At 40.2% G+C, this 18,620-nt stretch overlaps 1 protein-coding gene across 1 annotated transcript in view; it reads left to right on the forward strand.

Annotated features, from left to right (window-relative positions):
- The first annotated feature begins 226 nt into the window (after window positions 1-226).
- IFT25 (intraflagellar transport 25) overlaps window positions 227-18,620 on the forward strand; it is a 33,467-nt gene continuing 15,073 nt past the window's right edge. Inside the window, exons 1-3 of the mRNA XM_081223882.1 lie at window positions 227-276; window positions 15,932-16,002; window positions 17,009-17,122. Of these exons, the coding sequence (XP_081080008.1) occupies window positions 268-276; window positions 15,932-16,002; window positions 17,009-17,122 (194 nt within the window). The 5' untranslated portion in view covers window positions 227-267. The remainder of the gene's footprint in view (window positions 277-15,931; window positions 16,003-17,008; window positions 17,123-18,620) is intronic.

Genomic DNA, 18,620 nt, shown 5'->3' on the forward strand with positions numbered 1-18,620 from the left:
AGGGAAGGGGGCGGGGCGGTAGGGAGACCTCGAGGCCCGACGATCAGCGCACGTAGAGCTAACCGGAGGCCCAGGCGAGCAGGGTGGTTCGGCGGGCTCGGCTGGCACCGGGGGAGGTGGGAGCCTGGCTGGGCGAGGCCGACGGAGGCGGGGGATGCTGGTGGAGGAGGGAGAGAGCGAGCGTGGCTGGGGTTGTGAGGAGACGTGCGGCGCGGAGGCGGACGGTGGGCGGGCGGTGAGGTGACCGGGATGGTGGAAGACTGACGCATGACGCAGGTCTGTTCACTCCCCTGAGTCCTAGAGACACTAGTGCCAGCCCACGAGCTTTCTGGAAGCCAGAAATAATGTTTTGACTCCCAAAAGGGAAAATCAGTTCCAAATAGAAATTAACAAATGTATCCAAATGTGACTTATTAACTGGAACGTAACCCATATACCTAAGAATTATATTTGATGTAGGATGTGGGTTCATAAATTTTATGTAATTTGGGCCGGGCGTCCAAAAGTATGTGTTTAGGGCCCTTGGAGCTCTTGAAATGGTCTTGAACTGAGTAGAAGGGTTTGGGACGGAGGTGAAAGGGTAGTGTCAGGGCTGGTTGCCTTTCAAGTGATACCAAGCTATAGGCCCTGGCCCTGGGGAGGCAGAGGATGGCCGTTTTCTAATTTACACAAAAGTTCCCAGTGGATGATGTTATAGGAAAGGGTTTGAGGAGTCTGGTTCTAAGAGTACCAGACGCACGGGGTACTCTTTCCTGACCACAAAAAGAAAGTGAACTGAAGGCTTGGCGCAGAAAGCTTTTTGGAAAGAAAGGTTACGTGAACTGGAGGTGAAAGGGTTGGGTAAGTGGCACTGGGTTTAGAGGAGGATAAGGCATCAGGGAAGTCCAGGGTCAGGGAGTTTTAAAAATGCAGAGGATGGCACCCCAGAGTGCACCACCTTTGATGAACTGAGGCCCTGAGTGAACACGTGTGAGTTAAGTAAGGCATCCCAGGATGGGGGGTTAGATTACATCCTGAACCTGCATTTTGGAGTTAAGGAAGCATCATATCTGTTGAGTTGTGTTACGGTTTTCTTCGGGATTGGTGTACCTCTTTTGCATTATGCGCAACAAAGGAACCTTAAAGTGAACCCAAATTCTGCCACTTCTTACTTGTTATTTAAATAATTCCACCCAACACAGGAAAAAGGAAGGGTATTGGTGGCTATAGGAGGTATGAAATGAGTTTTGTATTAAAGTACATCTTTGCTTCCTCAGACAACTTAGGTGGTAAGAATGTGACGTCAGAGAAGAACTGAACATTTGGGGAATACACGCTCTTCCTTATTTATCTACTACACATCAATGTTAGATATATTTCCCTAAAACATATTACTTTTTTAAAGCAAATTCTCTCCTTAACTCTCCAACCCCCACATTTCCACCACCAAGTAGGTTACCACAGGGTTTTTCTACCTCTGCACTATTCACATTTTCCGTCAGATAATTATTTGTTTTGGGGGACTGTCCTGTGCATTGTGGAATATTTAGCAGCATCATGAAATGCCCACTAGATGCCAATAGCATCACCCTCCCACCCCCAGTATGACAGCCAAACTGGCTCTAGACATTGACAAATGTCCCCGGGGGGCTGAATCACCCCCAGTCCAATTGAGAACTACTGGACTACAGGCTAAAGCCTACCATCTTTACCTGGCTTTCAAGTTTCTTCATTATCTGTTCCTAATCTACCTTTCCTAGAATTTCATTTAGGCTAAAAGAACGCCAGTGCAAGAGTTCTTTCTCTGGTTTCCTCCGTAGGTTATCACCTAGTCGTCTTCTTGGACACTTTCAGGGATGGAAAAGATTAAAAATCTTTACTTTGCTGGAAAGTTCTTACATCTATGATGTATTCCTGCTTACAGTTCGTATTTGTTGAGTCCAGTTCAAATCCTTTTTCCATTTGTGAAGAGTTGTGATATTAAAACTTGTAGTCACATTTCTCTCACTAAATTATCTCTTCTAGAAACAATATTCTTTCAACTCCCTCCATGTAACAGTTTATAGATCATCATGAACTTTCTGTTCTCTGAACAATATCAAGCCTGACAATGTCCTACTTAAATTATACTACCTAGAACTGAACACAGTATTCTAGATGTGGATCACACTGTTTGCACACAACAAATTATTAGTTTCGGGCTTCCCTGGTGGCGCAGTGGTTGAGAGTCTGCCTGCCAATGCAGGGGACACGGGTTTGAGCCCTGGTCTGGGAGGATCCCGCATGCCGCGGGGCAGCTGGGCCCGTGAGCCACAATTACTGAGCCTGCACGTCTGGAGCCTGTGCTCCCCAACAAGAAAGGGCGCGATAGTGGGAGGCCCGCGCACCGCAATGAAGAGTGGCCCCCGCTTGCCACAACTAGAGAAAGCCCTCGCACAGAAACAAAGACCCAACACAGCCATAAATAAATAAATAAATTAATTAAAAAAAAAATTATTAGTTTCATGTTTGTCCATTCTCCTTGACTCTGAGCTTAAAGGCAAAAACCAACTCTTAAGTCACCATCTTTGTCTTAGGTTTACATAGTCAAAGATTACTACGTAGTGTCTTTGCATTACTAGCACAGTGCCTGGCCCTTAGTTGGTTTTCAAAGATTTTGGTAGAATGTAGTTCCTTCTTAGATACATTAATGTAATTTAAAATAACATTCCTTTACCTTTGGGGGCAGATATAGTACACTCTTGCCTTATAGTGACTTTCCAGTCAACTAATCCTCTACATGTTATAGATGAAAGGTTGGCAAATTTTTTATGAACTAGATAATAAATATTTTAGGTTTTATGAGCCTTATAGTCTGTCACAGCTATTCTGCTCTGTCACTATAGCACAAAAGTAGCTATAGACAATATATAAATGAATGAGTGTGGCCATTTCTAATAAAACTATTCGTGGACACTGAACTGTGAATTTCATATAATGTTCATGTGCCACAAAATATTTTGATTTTGAAAAAATATTTTAAAATGTAAAAAACGTTCTTAGTTTATGGGCCATACAAAAACAGGTGTCAGGGTAGATTTGGCTCACAGGCAGTAGTAGTTTGCCAGTCCCTGATCTAGGCTGTTCCTTGTGTGACTGATTTTTTAAGTCTGAGTATATTAAATATCTTATTCATTGCAACCTATCTTTCTAGCTTGCTCAGATCTTTTTGTGTGCTAATTCTTTCATCCAGTATATTAGCTGACATCACAGCTTTGTGTCATCTGCAAAACTGATAAACATATTTTTTCCTTCCTTAATTAACAATAATCTTGAATGGGATAAGAATAGAGGTCTTCCACAGTTCATTTTGTTCCATTAATCACCATTCTTTGAGTATTACCATTCCAAGAATTATAAGTATCTACCTAAAGTACTGCCTATTACCCATCCCATATTTATTCATCTCATCCACAGGGTGCCCTGGGATGCTTTGTCTGAAGTTTTGTTGAAATGTTCAGAAATATCCCTAATAGGTAGTAACTCTATCAAGCAAACAAAAAGAAATATGTAGGTTTGGTATAACTTGTGAATTAATGGTACTGTTGCTTTCCAATTTTACTACTTTCTTACTTAGATTTTCAAAGCTATCCTTTTAATAATAATGAAATTTAGTAATTATAGAATTTTGTTGAAAATTCACCTCCAAGTACATCAGTCTCTATTTCCAGGAATTCACCATATTTTTTTGTCTTCAAACTAAATGTTAACAGTGTTCATATAACACCTGTTCTCTGGTATCAGTAGTATTAAAAGCTGTAGTAAGATTGGCAAGAAAAAAGGCAAAATAAAAGCATATTAGAATATATGCTTTTTTCTGAACCACTGCTTTTTTTTTTTTGCGGTACGCAGGCCTCTCACTGTTGTGGCCTCTCCCGTTGCGGAGCACAGGCTCAGCAGCCATGGCCCACGGGCCCAGCCGCTCCGCGGCATGTGGGATCTTCCTGGACCGGGGCACGAACCTGTGTCCCCTGCATCGGCAGGCGGACTGTCAACCACTGCGCCACAAGGGAAGCCCTGAACCACTGCTTTTAACACTTGACCAATCTTACCACAGCTTTTAACGCTATCAATACTAGATTTTAAAATTACAATAGAAAATGCACTTTGTGCCAATAAATATAAAAACCAGGAAGAAAGAATTTTCTCAAAATACAAATTTCAAAATGGACTCAGGAAAGTGTAGAAAGCCTGAAAAGAACTATTGAATTGAAAATAGTCAAAAATCTACATACAAACACTTAACTAGGCTTATAGGATCCAATAACCCAGCAAATAGAAAAATAAAGGAAGCTCTCCAGCTTCTTTATGTTTGGGGTACAGTCTAAAGTCCAAATCCAGACATGGACTAAATAACAAAAAAATTATAGGCCAATTTCACTTAGAAATATATTTGCAAAATTTCTAAAAGTAATAGCAAACTGAATCCAACTATGGATAAAAATACCAATACACCTTGGCTGTGTAGATAGAGTTTATGCTGTGAACTGGGGATGCTATAACATTAGAAAATCTTGATTTAATTTATCACATTAACAACCTGTAGAAACATCTATATGATCACCTTAGTAAATGTTAGAAGAGCATTTGATAAAATTCAACGTTCATTTGTGCTTAAAAAATAAAAGCTAACAAAGAGAAGGGAATTTCTATAACCCAATGAACAGTGTCTAACAAAACCTTCAGTTAGCATCACATTTAATGGTGAAATGTTAGAAATATTCCTTGTAAAGAATAAGATTCAAAAAAATGTTATTTTTTTGAAGATCTCATTTATAGTAGCAATGGAAATGATAAGGTATCTAAGAGTGAATCTAATGAAAGAGGCAAAGATATGTTCCTAGAAAACTGTAAAACAATTTAAGGACTTAAAAGAAGTCTTAAATTAATGAAAAGGTACTCCAGATCCATGGATTTGAAAACTCATTATCATAAACATGTCACTTCTCTCCCAATTAATCTGTAATGGAATTGAATTATAATTAACATCTCAGAAAATGTTTTAATATAATTTAACAAAACTATAATAAGTATAAAGCATAAACCAAAAAAATTTTGAAAAGTAGGGGAATTTACCTTGCCAGATATTAAGATTTATTCTATCTTATTCTATCCTTTTGCTTTCGTATTTAGAGTGTGTCTCTTGAAAAGAGTACTTAGTTTTGTTTTTTTTTTCTTCAGTCTTATAGTGTTTAGTTTACTAACATTTAATGGAATAATCTGTGTGTTTTTGCTTAAATCTGTCTTCTGGCTATTTATTTTCAATTTGTCCTGTCTTAATTCTTTTTTTCTTTCTTTTCTACCTTCTTTCAAATTTACCATGTATTTTATGGTATTCCATTTTTTCTTCTCTGTTGGCCTCCTCCCTATACTCTTTATGTTTTTTAGTGGTGCCTTTATCCTAAGTCTAGGATTATAACATGTATCATTAATGTCTTTTTGTTTTTAACATCTTTATTAGAGTATAATTGCTTTACAGTGGTGTGTTAGTTTCTGCTTTATAACAAAGCGAATCAGCTATACATATATAAATATCCCCATATCTCCTCCCTCTTGCGTCCCCCTCCCACCCTCCCTGTCTCACCACTCTAGGTGGTCACAGAGCACTGAGCTGATCTCCCTGTGCTATGCGGCTGCTTCCTAGTAGCTATTTTACATTTGGTAGTATATATAAGTCCATGCCACTCTCTCACTTTGTTCCAGCTTACCCTTCCCCCTCCCCGTGTCCTCAAGTGCATTCTCACGTCTGTGTCTTAATTCCTGTCCTACCCCTAGGTTCATCAGAACCATTTTTATTTTTTAGATTCCATATATACATGTTAGCATACAGTATTTGTTTTTCTGACTTACTTCACTGTATGACAGACTCTTGGTCCATTCACCTCACTACAAATAACTCAGCTTCATTTCTTTTTATGGCTGAGTAATATTCCATTGTGTATATGTGCCACATCTTCTTTATCCATTCATCTGTTGATGGACACTTAGGTTGCTTCCATGTCCTGGCTATTGTAAATAGTGCTGCAATGAACATTGTGGTACATGATTCTTTTTGAATGATGGTTTCCTCAGGGTGTATGCCCAGTAGTGGGATTGCTTGGTCATATAGTAGTTCTATTTTTAGTTTTTTTTTTTTTTTTTTTTTGGTACGCGGGCCTCTCACTGTTGTGGCCTCTCCCGTTGCGGAGCACAGGCTCCTGACACGCAGGCTCAGTGGCAATGGCTCACGGGCCCAGCCGCTCCGCGGCATGTGGGATCCTCCCGGACCGGGGAGTGAACCCGTGTCCCCTGCATCGGCAGGCAGACTCTGAACCACCGCGCCACCAGGGAAGCCGTATTTTTAGTTCTTTACGGAACCTCCATACTGTTCTCCCTAGTGGCTGTATCAATTTACATTCCCACCAACAGTGCAAGAGAGTTCCCTTTTCTCCACACCCTCTCCAGCATTTATTGTTTGTAGATTTTTTTTTTTTTTACTAATAGTAGTAGTAATTTTTTTATTAGTTTCTGCTTTATAACAAAGTGAATCAGTCATACATATACATCTGTTCCCACATCCCTTCCCTCATGCATCTCCCTCCCTCCCACCCTCCCCATCCCACCCCTCCAGGCGGTCACAAAGCACCGAGCTGACCTCCCTGTGCTCTGCGGCTGCTTCCCACTATCTATCTACCTTACGTTTGGTAGTGTATATATGTCCATGCCTCTCTTTCGCTTTGTCACAGCTTACCCTTCCCCCTCCCCATATCCTCAAGTCCATTCTCAAGTAGGTCTGTGTCTTTATTCCTGTTTTACCCCTAGGTTCTTCATGACATTTTTTTTTAATTCCATATATATGTGTTAGCATACGGTATTTGTCTTTTTCTTTCTGACTTAATTTCACTCTGTATGACAGACTCTAGGTCTATGGACCTCATTACAAATAGCTCAGTTTCGTTTCTTTTTATGGCTGAGTAATATTCCATTGTATATGTGTGCCACATCTTCTTTATCCATTCATCCGATGATGGACACTTAGGTTGTTTCCATCTCCGGGCTATTGTGAATAGTGCTGCAATGAACATTTTGGTACATGTCTCTTTTTGAATTATGGTTTTCTCAGGGTATATGCCCAGTGGGATTGCTGGGTCATATGGTAGTTCTATTTTTAGTTTTTTGAGGAACCTCCATACTGTTCTCCATAGTGGCTGTACCAATTCACATTCCCACCAGCAGTGCAAGAGTGTTCCCTTTTCTCCACACCCTTTCCAGCATTTGTTTCTAGATTTCTTGATGATGGCCATTCTGACTGGTGTGAGATGATATCTCATTGTAGTTTTGATTTGCATTTCTCTAATGATTGATGATGTTGAGCATTCTTTCATGTGTTTGTTGGCAGTCTGTATATCTTCTTTGGAGAAATGCCTATTTAAGTCTTCTGCCCATTTTTGGATTGGGTTGTTTGTTTTTTGCTATTGAGCTGCATGAGCTGCTTATAAATTTTGGAGATTAATCCTTTGTCAGTTGCTTCATTTGCAAATATTTTCTCCCATTCTGAGGGTTGTCTCTTGGTCTTGTTTATGGTTTCCTTTGCTGTGCAAAAGCTTTGAAGTTTCATTAGGTCCCATTTGTTTATCTTTGTTTTTATTTCCATTTCTCTAGGAGGTGGGTCCAAAAAGATCTTGCTGTGATTTATGTCATAGAGTTTTCTGCCTATGTTTTCCTCTAAGAGTTTGATAGTTTCTGGCCTTACATTTAGGTCTTTAATCCATTTTGAGCTTATTTTTGTGTATGGTGTTAGGGAATGATCTAATCTCATACTTGTACATGTAGCTGTCCAGTTTTCTCAGCACCACTTATTGAAGAGGCTGTCCTTTCTCCACTGTACATTCCTGCCTCCTTTATCAAAGATAAGGTGACCATATGTGCGTGGGTTTATCTCTGGGCTTTCTATCCTGTTCCATTGATCTATCTTTCTGTTTTTGTGCCAGTACCACACTGTCTTGATTACTGTAGCTTTGTAGTATATAGTCTGAAGTCAGGGAGCCTGATTCCTCCAGCTCCGTTTTTCATTCTCAAGATTGCTTTGGCTATTCGGGGTCTTTTGTTTTCCAAACAAATTGTGAAATTTTTTGTTCTAGTTCTGTGAAAAATGCCAGTGGTAGTTTGATAGGGATTGCATTGAATCTGTAGATTGCTTTGGGTAGTAGAGTCATTTTGACAATATTGATTCTTCCAATCCAGGAGCATGGTATATCTCTCCATCTATTTGTATCATCTTTAATTTCTTTCATCAGTGTCTTATAATTTTCTGCATACAGGTCTTTTGTTTCCTTAGGTAGGTTTATTCCTAGATATTTTATTCTTTTTGTTGCAATGGTAAATGGGAGTGTTTTCTTGATTTCACTTTCAGATTTTTCATCATTAGTGTACAGGAATGCCAGAGATTTCTGTGCATTAATTTTGTATCCTGCTACTTTACCAGATTCATTAATTAGCTCTAGTAGTTTTCTGGTAGCATCTTTAGGATTCTCTATGTAGAGTATCATGTCATCTGCAAACAGTGACAGCTTTACTTCTTCTTTTCCAATTTGGATTCCTTTTATTTCCTTTTCTTCTCTGATTGCTGTGGCTAAAACTTCCAAAACTAAGTTGAATAAGAGTGGTGAGGGCTTCCCTGGTGGCGCAGTGGTTGAGAGTCTGCCTGCCGATGCAGGGGACACGGGCTCGTGCCCCGGTCCGGGAAGATCCCACATGCTGCGGAGCTGCTGGGCCCGTGAGCCATGGCCGCTGAGCCTGCGCGTCCGGAGCCTGTGCTCCGCAAAGGGAGAGGCCACAACAATGAGAGGCCCGCGTACCACAAAAAAAAAAAAAAGAGTGGTGAGAGTGGGCATCCTTGTCTTGTTCCTGATCTTAGTGGAAATGGTTTCAGTTTTTCACCATTGAGGACGATGTTGGCTGTGGGTTTGTCATATATGGCCTTTATTATGTTGAGGAAAGTTCCCTCTATGCCTACTTTCTGCAGGGTTTTTATCATAAATGGGTGTTGAATTTTGTCGAAAGCTTTCTCTGCATCTATTGAGATGATCATATGGTTTTTCTCCTTCAATTTGTTAATATGGTGTATCACGTTGATTGATTTGCGTATATTGAAGAATCCTTGCATTCCTGGAATAAACCCCACTTGATCATGGTGTATGATCCTTTTAATGTGCTGTTGGATTCTGTTTGCTAGTATTTTGTTGAGGATTTTTGCATCTACGTTCATCAGTGATATTGGCCTGTAGTTTTCTTTCTTTGTGACATCCTTGCCTGGATTTGGTATCAAGGTGATGGTGGCCTTGTAGAATGAGTTTGGGAGTGTTCCTTCCTCTGCTATATTTTGGAAGAGTTTGAGAAGGATAGGTGTTAGCTCTTCTCTAAATGTTTGATAGAATTCGCCTGTGAAGCCATCTGGTCCTGGGCTTTTGTTTGTTGGAAGATTTTTAATCACAGTTTCAATTTCAGTGCTTGTGATTGGTCTATTCATATTTTCTATTTCTTCCTGAGTCAGTCTTGGCAGGTTGTGCATTTCTAAGAATTTGTCCATTTCTTCCAGGTTGTCCATTTTATTGGCATAGAGTTGCTTGTAGTAATCTCTCATGATCTTTTGTATTTCTGCAGTGTCAGTTGTTACTTCTCCTTTTTCATTTCTAATTCTATTGATTTGTCTTCTCCCTTTTTTTCTTGATGAGTCTGGCTAATGGTTTGTCAGTTTTGTTTATCTTCTCAAAGAACCAGCTTTTAGTTTTATTGATCTTTGCTATCGTTTCCTTCATTTCTTTTTTATTTATTTCTGATCTGATCTTTATGATTTCTTTCCTTCTGCTAACTTTGGGGTTTTTTTGTTCTTCTTTCTCTAATTGCTTTAGGTGCAGGGTCAGGTTGTTTACTCGAGATGTTTCCTGTTTCTTAAGGTGGGATTGTATTGCCATAAACTTTCCCCTTAGAACTGTTTTTGCTGCGTCCCATAGGTTTTGGGTCGTCGTGTCTCCATTGTCATTTGTTTCTAGGTATTTTTTGATTTCCTCTTTGATTTCTTCAGTGATCACATCGTTATTGAGTAGTGTATTGTTTAGCCTCCATGTGTTTGTATTTTTTACAGATCTTTTCCTGTAATTGGTGTCTAGTCTCATAGCATTGTGGTTGGAAAAGATACTTGATACAATTTCAATTTTCTTAAATTTACCAAGGCTTGATTTGTGACCCAAGATATGATCTATTGTGGAGAATGTTCCATGAGCACTTGAGAAAAATGTGTATTCTGTTGTTTTTGGATGGAATGTCCTATAAATATCAATTAAGTCCATCTTGTTTAATGTATCATTTAAAGCTTGTGTTTCCTTATTTATTTTCATTTTGGATGATCTGTCCATTGGTGAAAGTGGGGTGTTAAAGTCCCCTACTATGAGTGTGTTACTGTTGATTTCCCCTTTTATGGCTGTTAGTATTTGCCTTATGTATTGAGGTGCTCCTATGTTGGGTGCATAAATATTTACAATTGTTATATCTTCTTCTTGGATCGATCCCTTTATCGTTATGTAGTGTCCTTCTTTGTCTCTTCTAATAGTCTTTATTTTAAAGTCTATTTTGTCTGATATAAGAATTGCTACTCCAGCTTTCTTTTGATTTCCATTTGCATGGAATATCTTTTTCCATCCCCTTACTTTCAATCTGTATGTGTCTCTAGGTCTGAAGTGGGTCTCTTGTAGACAGCATATATATGGGTCTTGTTTTTGTATCCATTCAGCCAATCTGTGTCTTTTGGTGGGAGCATTTAGTCCATTTACATTTAAGGTAATTATTGATATGTATGTTCCTATCCCCATTTCCTTAACTGTTTTGGGTTCGTTATTGTAGGTCTTTTCCTTCTGTTGTGTTTCTTGCCTAGAGAAGTTCTTTTAGCATTTGTTGTAAAGCTGGTTTGGTGGTGCTGAACTCTCTCAGCTTTTGCTTGTCTGTAAAGGTTTTAATTTCTCCATCAAATCTGAATGAGATCCTTGCTGGGTAGAGTAATCTTGGTTGCAGGTTTTTCTCCTTCATCACTTTAATTATGTCCTGCCACTCCCTTCTGGCTTGTAGAGTTTCTGCTGAGAGATCAGCTGTTAACCTGATGGGGATTCCCTTGTGTGTTATTTGTTGTTTTTCCCTTGCTGCTTTTAATATGATTACTTTGTGTTTAATTTTTGACAGTTTGATTAATATGTGTCTTGGCATATTTCTCCTTGGATTTATTCTGTATGGGACTCTCTGTGCCTCCTGGACTTGATTAACTATTTCCTTTCCTATATTAGGGAAGTTTTCAACTATAATCTCTTCAAATATTTTCTCAGTCCTTTTCTTTTTCTCTTCTTCTACTGGAACCCTTATAATTCGAATGTTGGTGCGTTTAATGTTGTCGCAGAGGTCTCTGAGACTGTCCTCTGTTCTTTTCATTCTTTTTTCTTTATTTTGCTCTGCATCAGTTATTTCTACTATTTTATCTTCCACCTCAGTTATCCATTCTTCTGCCTCAGTTATTCTGCTATTGATCCCATCTAGAGTATTTTTCATTTCATTTATTGTGTTTTTAATTGATGCTTGATTCATCTTTAGTTCTTCTAGGTCCTTGTTAACTGTTTCTTGCATTTTGTCTATTCTATTTCCAAGATTTTGGATCTTGGAAATAGAATCTTGGATCATCTTTACTATCATTATTCTGAATTCTTTTTCAGGTAGACTGCCTATTTCCTCTTCATTTGTTAGGTCTGGTGGGTTTTTATCTTGCTCCTTCTCCTGCTGTGTGTTTTTCTGTCTTCTCATTGTGCTTATCTTACTGTGTTTGGGGTCTCCTTTTTGCAGGCTGCAGGTTCGTAGTTCCCGTTGTTTTTGGTGTCTGTCCCCAGTGGCTAAGGTTAGTTCAGTGGGTTGTGTAGGCTTCCTGGTGGAGGGGACTAGTGCCTGTGTTCTGGTGGATGAGGCTGGATCTTGTCTTTCTGGTGGACAGGTCCACGTCTGGTGGTGTATTTTGGGGTGTCTGTGGACTTTTTATGATTTTAGGCAGCCTCTCTGCTAATGGGTGGCGTTGTGTTCCTGTCTTGCTAGTTGTTTGGCATAGGGTGTCCAGCACTGTAGCTTGCTGGTCGTTGAGTGAAGCTGGGTGCTGGTGTTGAGATGGAGATCTCTGGAAGATTTTCACCATTTGATATTATGTGGAGCTGGGAGGTCTCTTGTGGACCAGTGTCCTGAAGTTGGCTCTCCCACCTCAGAGGCACAGCACTGACTCCTGGCTCCTCAATTTGGGATGATTCGTTGTCTATTCATGTATTCCACAGATGCAGGGTACATCAAGTTGATTGTGGAGCTTTAATCTGCTGCTTCTGAGGTTGCTGGGAGAGATTTCCCTTTCTCTTCTTTGTTCTCACAGCTCCCGGGTCTCAGTTTTGGATTTGGCCCCACCTCTCCGTGTAGGTCGCCGGAGGGCGTCTGTTCTTCGCTCAGACAGGACAGGGTTAAAGGAGCAGCCGCTTCGGGGACTCTGGCTCACTCAGGCCGGGGGGCAGGGAGGGGCACGGAGTGCGGGTGGAGCCTGCAGCGGCAGAGGCCGGCGTGACGTTGCACCAGCCCGAGGCGCACCGTGCGTTCTCCCAGGGAAGCCGTCCCTGGATCCCGGGACCCCGGCAGTGACGGGCTGCACAGGCTCCCTGGAAGGGGGGCGTGGACAGTGACCTGCACTCGCACACAGGCCTCGCGGCGGTGGCAGCAGCTCCAGCGTCCCACGCCCATCTCTGGGGTCCGCGCTTTCAGCCACGGCTCGTGCCCGTCTCTGGAGCTCCTCCAAGCAGCGCTCTTAATCCCCTCTCCTCTCGCACCAGGAAACAAAGAGGGAAGAAAAAGTCTCTTGTCTCTTCGGCAGGTCCAAACTTTTTCCCGGACTCCCTCCCGGCTAGCTGTGGCGCATTAGCCCCTTCAGGCTGTGTTCACGCCGCCAACCCCAGTCCTCTCCCTGTGCTCCGACTGAAGCCCGAGCCTCAGCTCCCAGCATCGCCCGCCCCGGCGGGCGAGCAGACAAGCCTCTTGGGCTGGTGAGTGCCGGTTGGCACCGATCCTCTGTGCGGGTATCTCTCCGCTTTGCCCTACCCAGGTATGTGGGGAGTTTCTTGCCTTTTGGGAGGTTTGAGGTCTTCTGCCAGCGTACAGTAGGTGTTCTGTAGGAGTTGTTCCACGTGTAGCTGTATTTCTGGTGTATCTGTGGGGAGGAAGGTGATCTCCGCGTCTTACTCTTCCGCCATCTTCCCCGGAAGTCTAAATGCTGGAGTAGGTAGACAGTTTCACTGGAGAAAGCAGCCTAGGCTCCGAACTCGCTTTTGTCTTTAGCACAAAGGCAGGACTCCAAATGACTTTATTTTAAGTTTTTAATTTTTAAAAAGTTTTTATATTTATATTTTTATTGAACTATAGTTTCTCTACAATATTATCTTAATTTCAGGTGTACAGTATAGTGATTCAGTATTTTTACAGATTATACTCCACTAAAAGTTATTAAAAGATAATGGCTATAATTCCTTGTGCTATTCAGATGTCTTTGCATGTTTGACACTGTGTTTAAAAGAACAGTAGACACTGAAGTAGATAATGTTTTTTTCCCAGAGAGAACACACCATTTTCTTTGTCTGGTAGCTAGGATAAGGGGCAGATTATTTCAGTCCAACTAAGGGTTATGCTGGGATTGTACCGAGTTGTAGTTTTATTTAAATTGTTTCAGTTTACCTCTGATTTCACATATTTGAGAGTGAGATCAGTTCCTTCCTTCATCAGGGCTTTGGGATCTAAGTGCTCAAGACCATAGAAATCTTTCTTTGCTTTTTAGCTCACACCCAGTTTCCTGTGAAACTCCACTTAGGGGTTGATTTCCTTGATCTGATTAAGTGTTGAGCTGGGTGGGGGCTGGGTTACTTAGTTGCACTTCAACTCTGCTATACATAACAAATGGCTAAATCTCAAACACATAATGATGAGTGAAAGAAGCCAGATACTAATGAGTACAAACTGTATGTCCATGCACATGAAGTTCAGGTGAAATTAATCTGTAGATTAAAAATAAGAACCACGCTACCTTTGGGAAGGAGAGAGGGGTAGTGACTAGGAGAGGGCATAAGAAGGGCTTGTCTCAAATGCTGGTGATGTTCTCTCTCTTTACCTGGGTGTTGGTTACCTGGTTGTGTTTACTTTGTGAAAATCTATTGCACCATATACTTATGATTTGTGTTCATTTCTCTATGTGTGTTATAGTTCAAAAACAAAAGAGAAAGTGTGTATGGTGGGGGAGGAACTCTTGCACAAAAAAACAAAGTTAAAAAGAAAAATCAAGCTGTAGAATAGAAGATATTTGCAATGCTATAACAAAGGACTTGTATCCAGGATATTTTGTTTTAAATTTTTCTACAAATCAAAAAGAAAAGGACAGAAGGAGAAAAAGCAACCCAATAGAAAATGAGCAAAGGATAAGAAAAAGCAAATAGGAGAAGAAGAGGCCTGAATAGCCCATAAACATGAAAAGGTATTCAGCCTCACTAGTAATCCTGGAAATACAAATTAAAACCTTATTGAGGGCTTCCCTGGTGGCACAGTGTTTAAGAATCCGCCTGTCAATGCAGGGGACACGGGTGGGACCCCTGGTGCGGGAAGATCTCACATGCTGCGGAGCAACTAAGCCCACGTGCCAGAACTACTGAGGCTGCACTCTAGAGCCCGCAAGCCACAACTACTGAGCCCATGTGCCACAACTACTGAAGCCCGTGTGCCTAGAGCTTGTGCTTCACAACAAGAGAAGCCACCGCAATGAGAAGCCCACGCACCACAATGAAGAGTAGCCCCCGCTCACCACAACTAGAGAAAGCCCGCATGCAGCAGTGAAGACCCAACACAGCCAAAAATAAATAAATAAACTAATTTTTTAAAAAAACCTTATTGCAATACTATTTCACACCAGTGAGATTGGCTAAAGCTAAAATGTCTAACAATGCCAAGTTGGTGAGAATATGAGGGAGCAGAAAGTTTCATACACTGCTAATGGTAATGTAAATTGTTATAATTTAGAGATCAAATAGATCAGTTATTGACTTGGAGATACAGTGATTCTAAATTTCTACAATTCTACTTCTACAAAGAAAGTACTCTTTATTATAAAGATCTCCCACATTTGCCAATGGATACATGCACAAGGATGTGGATTGCAAATTTGTTTATAGTAGCAAAAAATTGGGAACAGACCTAAATATCCATCATTAGAGAAATGGAGAAATACCTCACAGCAGTTAAAATGAATAAAGTAGATTTACATGTATCAACATAGTAAAATCTTGAAAACATAATATTGAATGAAAAAAGCAAGTAGCAAGGGGTATATATACTGTGAAAACATCTAAGTTTTAAAAGAACAGTACATATTGATACATATATGGTAAAAGTATAAAAATATAGTCAGGGACTTCCCTGGCGGTCCAGTGGTTAAGACTCTGCACTTCCGCTGCAGCGGGCGGGTTCGATCTCTGGTTGGGGAACTAAGATCCCGCATTCTGCGTGACTTGGCCAATAAATAAATAAATAAATAAATAAAAATATAGGAAGGTTATTCACCAATTTCAGAATAGCTGTTACCACTGGACAAGGAAGTGAATAAGGACAGTAAGGGTCTACTTATTTCTTTAAAAAAGAAAGTACCTATGGAAAAATGTTAACATCAAATCTGGGAAGTCAGTACATAGCTGTTTAATAAGTGTAATATTCGCTCTACCTTGTTTATTTGAAATAGTTCTTTTTTTTTTTTTTTAAGTTAGACTGGGGCTAGGCTGTGAGGTGTATTGGAAGCCTTTCTTCCTTTTCCAAACACTCTTCATCTTTTAATTCTTTATAGATACAGCTTTCCCCATCACTTTGCATCTATATATTGGTTTGTGCCTTACCACCAGTAGATCAAGGAGAACGGTGAGTTCTGATATAATCTTCTATGGTCTTCCTTGTGTCTTACCCTCCAGGGTTCATAGTAGAGCTCAACAATATCTTTTCACTGTGCTTTTTATCAGACTTAAAATATTACTCTCAAACAGAAATGTATTTAAGTTCATGAACCAAGTAACTGATTTAGAATTTAAAAATAAGTGAAAAGTTATCTTCTCTCATTTCACATTTCTGCTCAAAAAAAAATACCGATCGTAAAGTATTTTTTAAGATGTAAATAATATTGCTTACTATTTCAGTTGATAAGTGTATGGATAAATAGTTACAAAGCGTCTGTTTTTATACTCTTCATTTTTTTAAATTTCTGAATTATAACTATATAAACACTTTTTAAAATCTTACCTACTAAGTCGTCTCACTCTAGCGTATTAACTGTTTCCATATAATTATTGAGGGTTTTTAATTTTAGAAACAGAAAAATTATGTTGGTGTCAGGGACTTCTTTTGTGGAGTAGAGTAGTGCAAATACTCATATCTCACAGGTTATCACTGGGAGAGGTCAGAAGTTTACATAAGTAAATAAACATGTTAAGAGTCCCTCCCGGGCTTCCCTGGTGGCACAGTGGTTGAGAATCTGCCTGCCAATGCAGGGGACACGGGTTCGAGCCCTGGTCTGGGAAGATCCCACATGCCGCGGAGCAACTAGCCCCGTGAGCCACAAATACTGAGCCTGCGCGTCTGGAGCCTGTGCTCCGCAACGAGAGGCCGCGATAGTGAGAGGCCCGCGCACCGCGATGAGGAGTGGCCCCCACTTGCCGCAACTGGAGAAAGCCCTCGCACAGAAACGAAGACCCAACACAGCCATAAATAAATGAATAAATTAAAAAAAAAAAAAGAGTCCCTCCCACTTGTTGAATAACTTGGTTGGTAAGCTTTGTGCTAGGCAACAGGCTTTCTCTCTCTTCCTTTGCTCAAGATAAAATTCAGAGAATAAAAAGGTTGCTTTTGTTGTTTTGTTTTGTTTTCCTTGCAGGTTAAATACTTTTAAGATGAGAAACACTGATGTTTGTTTGAGCTCTGAAGGGACTGAAGTGATTTTAGCTACATCAAATGATGAAAAACACCCACCTGAAAATATAATTGATGGGTAAGAGTTACTGTTCTTTCTTCCTTAAAGTCTTAATATTAGGTCAGTGAACCCCCTGAGTACTGAGATTATGTGTTTTACAACAACTAGCACTGTTAAACATAGTTTAATAAGTGTCTGGTGAACTAAATTACCTGACTACCCACTTTAGTACCATCCCTGGAGCTAATTCAGTTGTGTATATTTAGGGTCTTGATCCTTTTTTTTTTTAATTTCTTTATTTAATTTCTTTATTTTTGGCTGTGTTGGGTCTTCATTGCTGCATGTGGGCTTTCCCTAGTTGTGACGAGCAGGGGCTACTCTTAGTTGCGGTGCATGGGCTTCTCATTGCGGTGGCTCCTCTCATTGTGGAGCACAGGCTCTAGGTGTGTGGGCTTCAGTAGTTGTAGCACGTGGGTTCAGTAGTTATGGTGTGTGGACTCTAGAGCACAGGCTCAGTAGTTGTGGTGCACGGGCTTAGTTGCTCCGCGGCATGTGGGATCTTCCCTGACCAGGGCTCGAGCCCATGTACCCTGCCTTGGCAGGTGGATTCTTAACCACTGTGCCACCAAGGAAGTCCCTGATCCTTTTCTTTATGAATTCCTAAACTGAACTTTTTATAAAAATAGTTTTTAAAGATGTAGTCTAACAAGGCAAAACTTCAAACAACAGCTACCTCATTTTATGGAAGTATACATTTTAATATCTGGTTATGGTTTTATTCCAAGTTTTTCTTGGTAAATAGGAATATAAACAGTATGACTTACTATCTACTGCCTATTTTCTTTCTATTTTTTTTTCAGCAACATCTTTGCTGAACTGAATGCTTCACTTCTTGCTATCCACCTGCATTGTTTGGTTCTCAGCCTCTTGATATCATTCCAGTTACCACTCTTCACTGTTCTAGGTAGGGATAGATATCATTCTCAGACTTTTAAATTCCAGGAAAAAAGTAGTTAATAGAAGAACTTCTTTTTTTTAAAAATTGAGGTATATGGGACTTACCTGGTGGTCCAGTGGTTAAGGCTCTACACTTCCATTACAGGGGGGTGTGGGTTCAATCCCTGGTTGGGGAAGTAAGTTCCCGCATGCCGCAGCCAAAAATTTTTTTTAAAAAATTGAAGTATAGTTGCTTTACAATATTATGTAAGTTTCTGGTGTACACTGTAGCAATACACAATTTTTAAAGGTTATACTCCATTTATAGGTATTATAAAATATTGGCTATAATTCCTGTGTTGTACAATATATCCTTGTAGCTTAATTATTTTATACATAGTAGTTTGTACCTCTTAGTCCCCCAGCCCTATCTTGCCCCTCTCCACTTCCCTCTCCCCACTAGTTTGTTCCCTTTATCTGTAAGTTTCTTTCTTTTTTATTATATTCAGTAGTTTGTTTTATTTTTTAGATTCTGCATATAAGTGGTATACAGTATTTGTCTTTCTCTGTCTGACTTACTTCATTAAGCAAATACCCTCCAATTCCATCCAAGAAAAACTCCTTTTCTAATAGTTCTGGC

Source organism: Mesoplodon bidens, assembly GCF_964165515.1.
Source record: "Mesoplodon bidens genome assembly, chromosome: 2".
NCBI classification, from domain to species: domain Eukaryota; kingdom Metazoa; phylum Chordata; class Mammalia; order Artiodactyla; family Ziphiidae; genus Mesoplodon; species Mesoplodon bidens.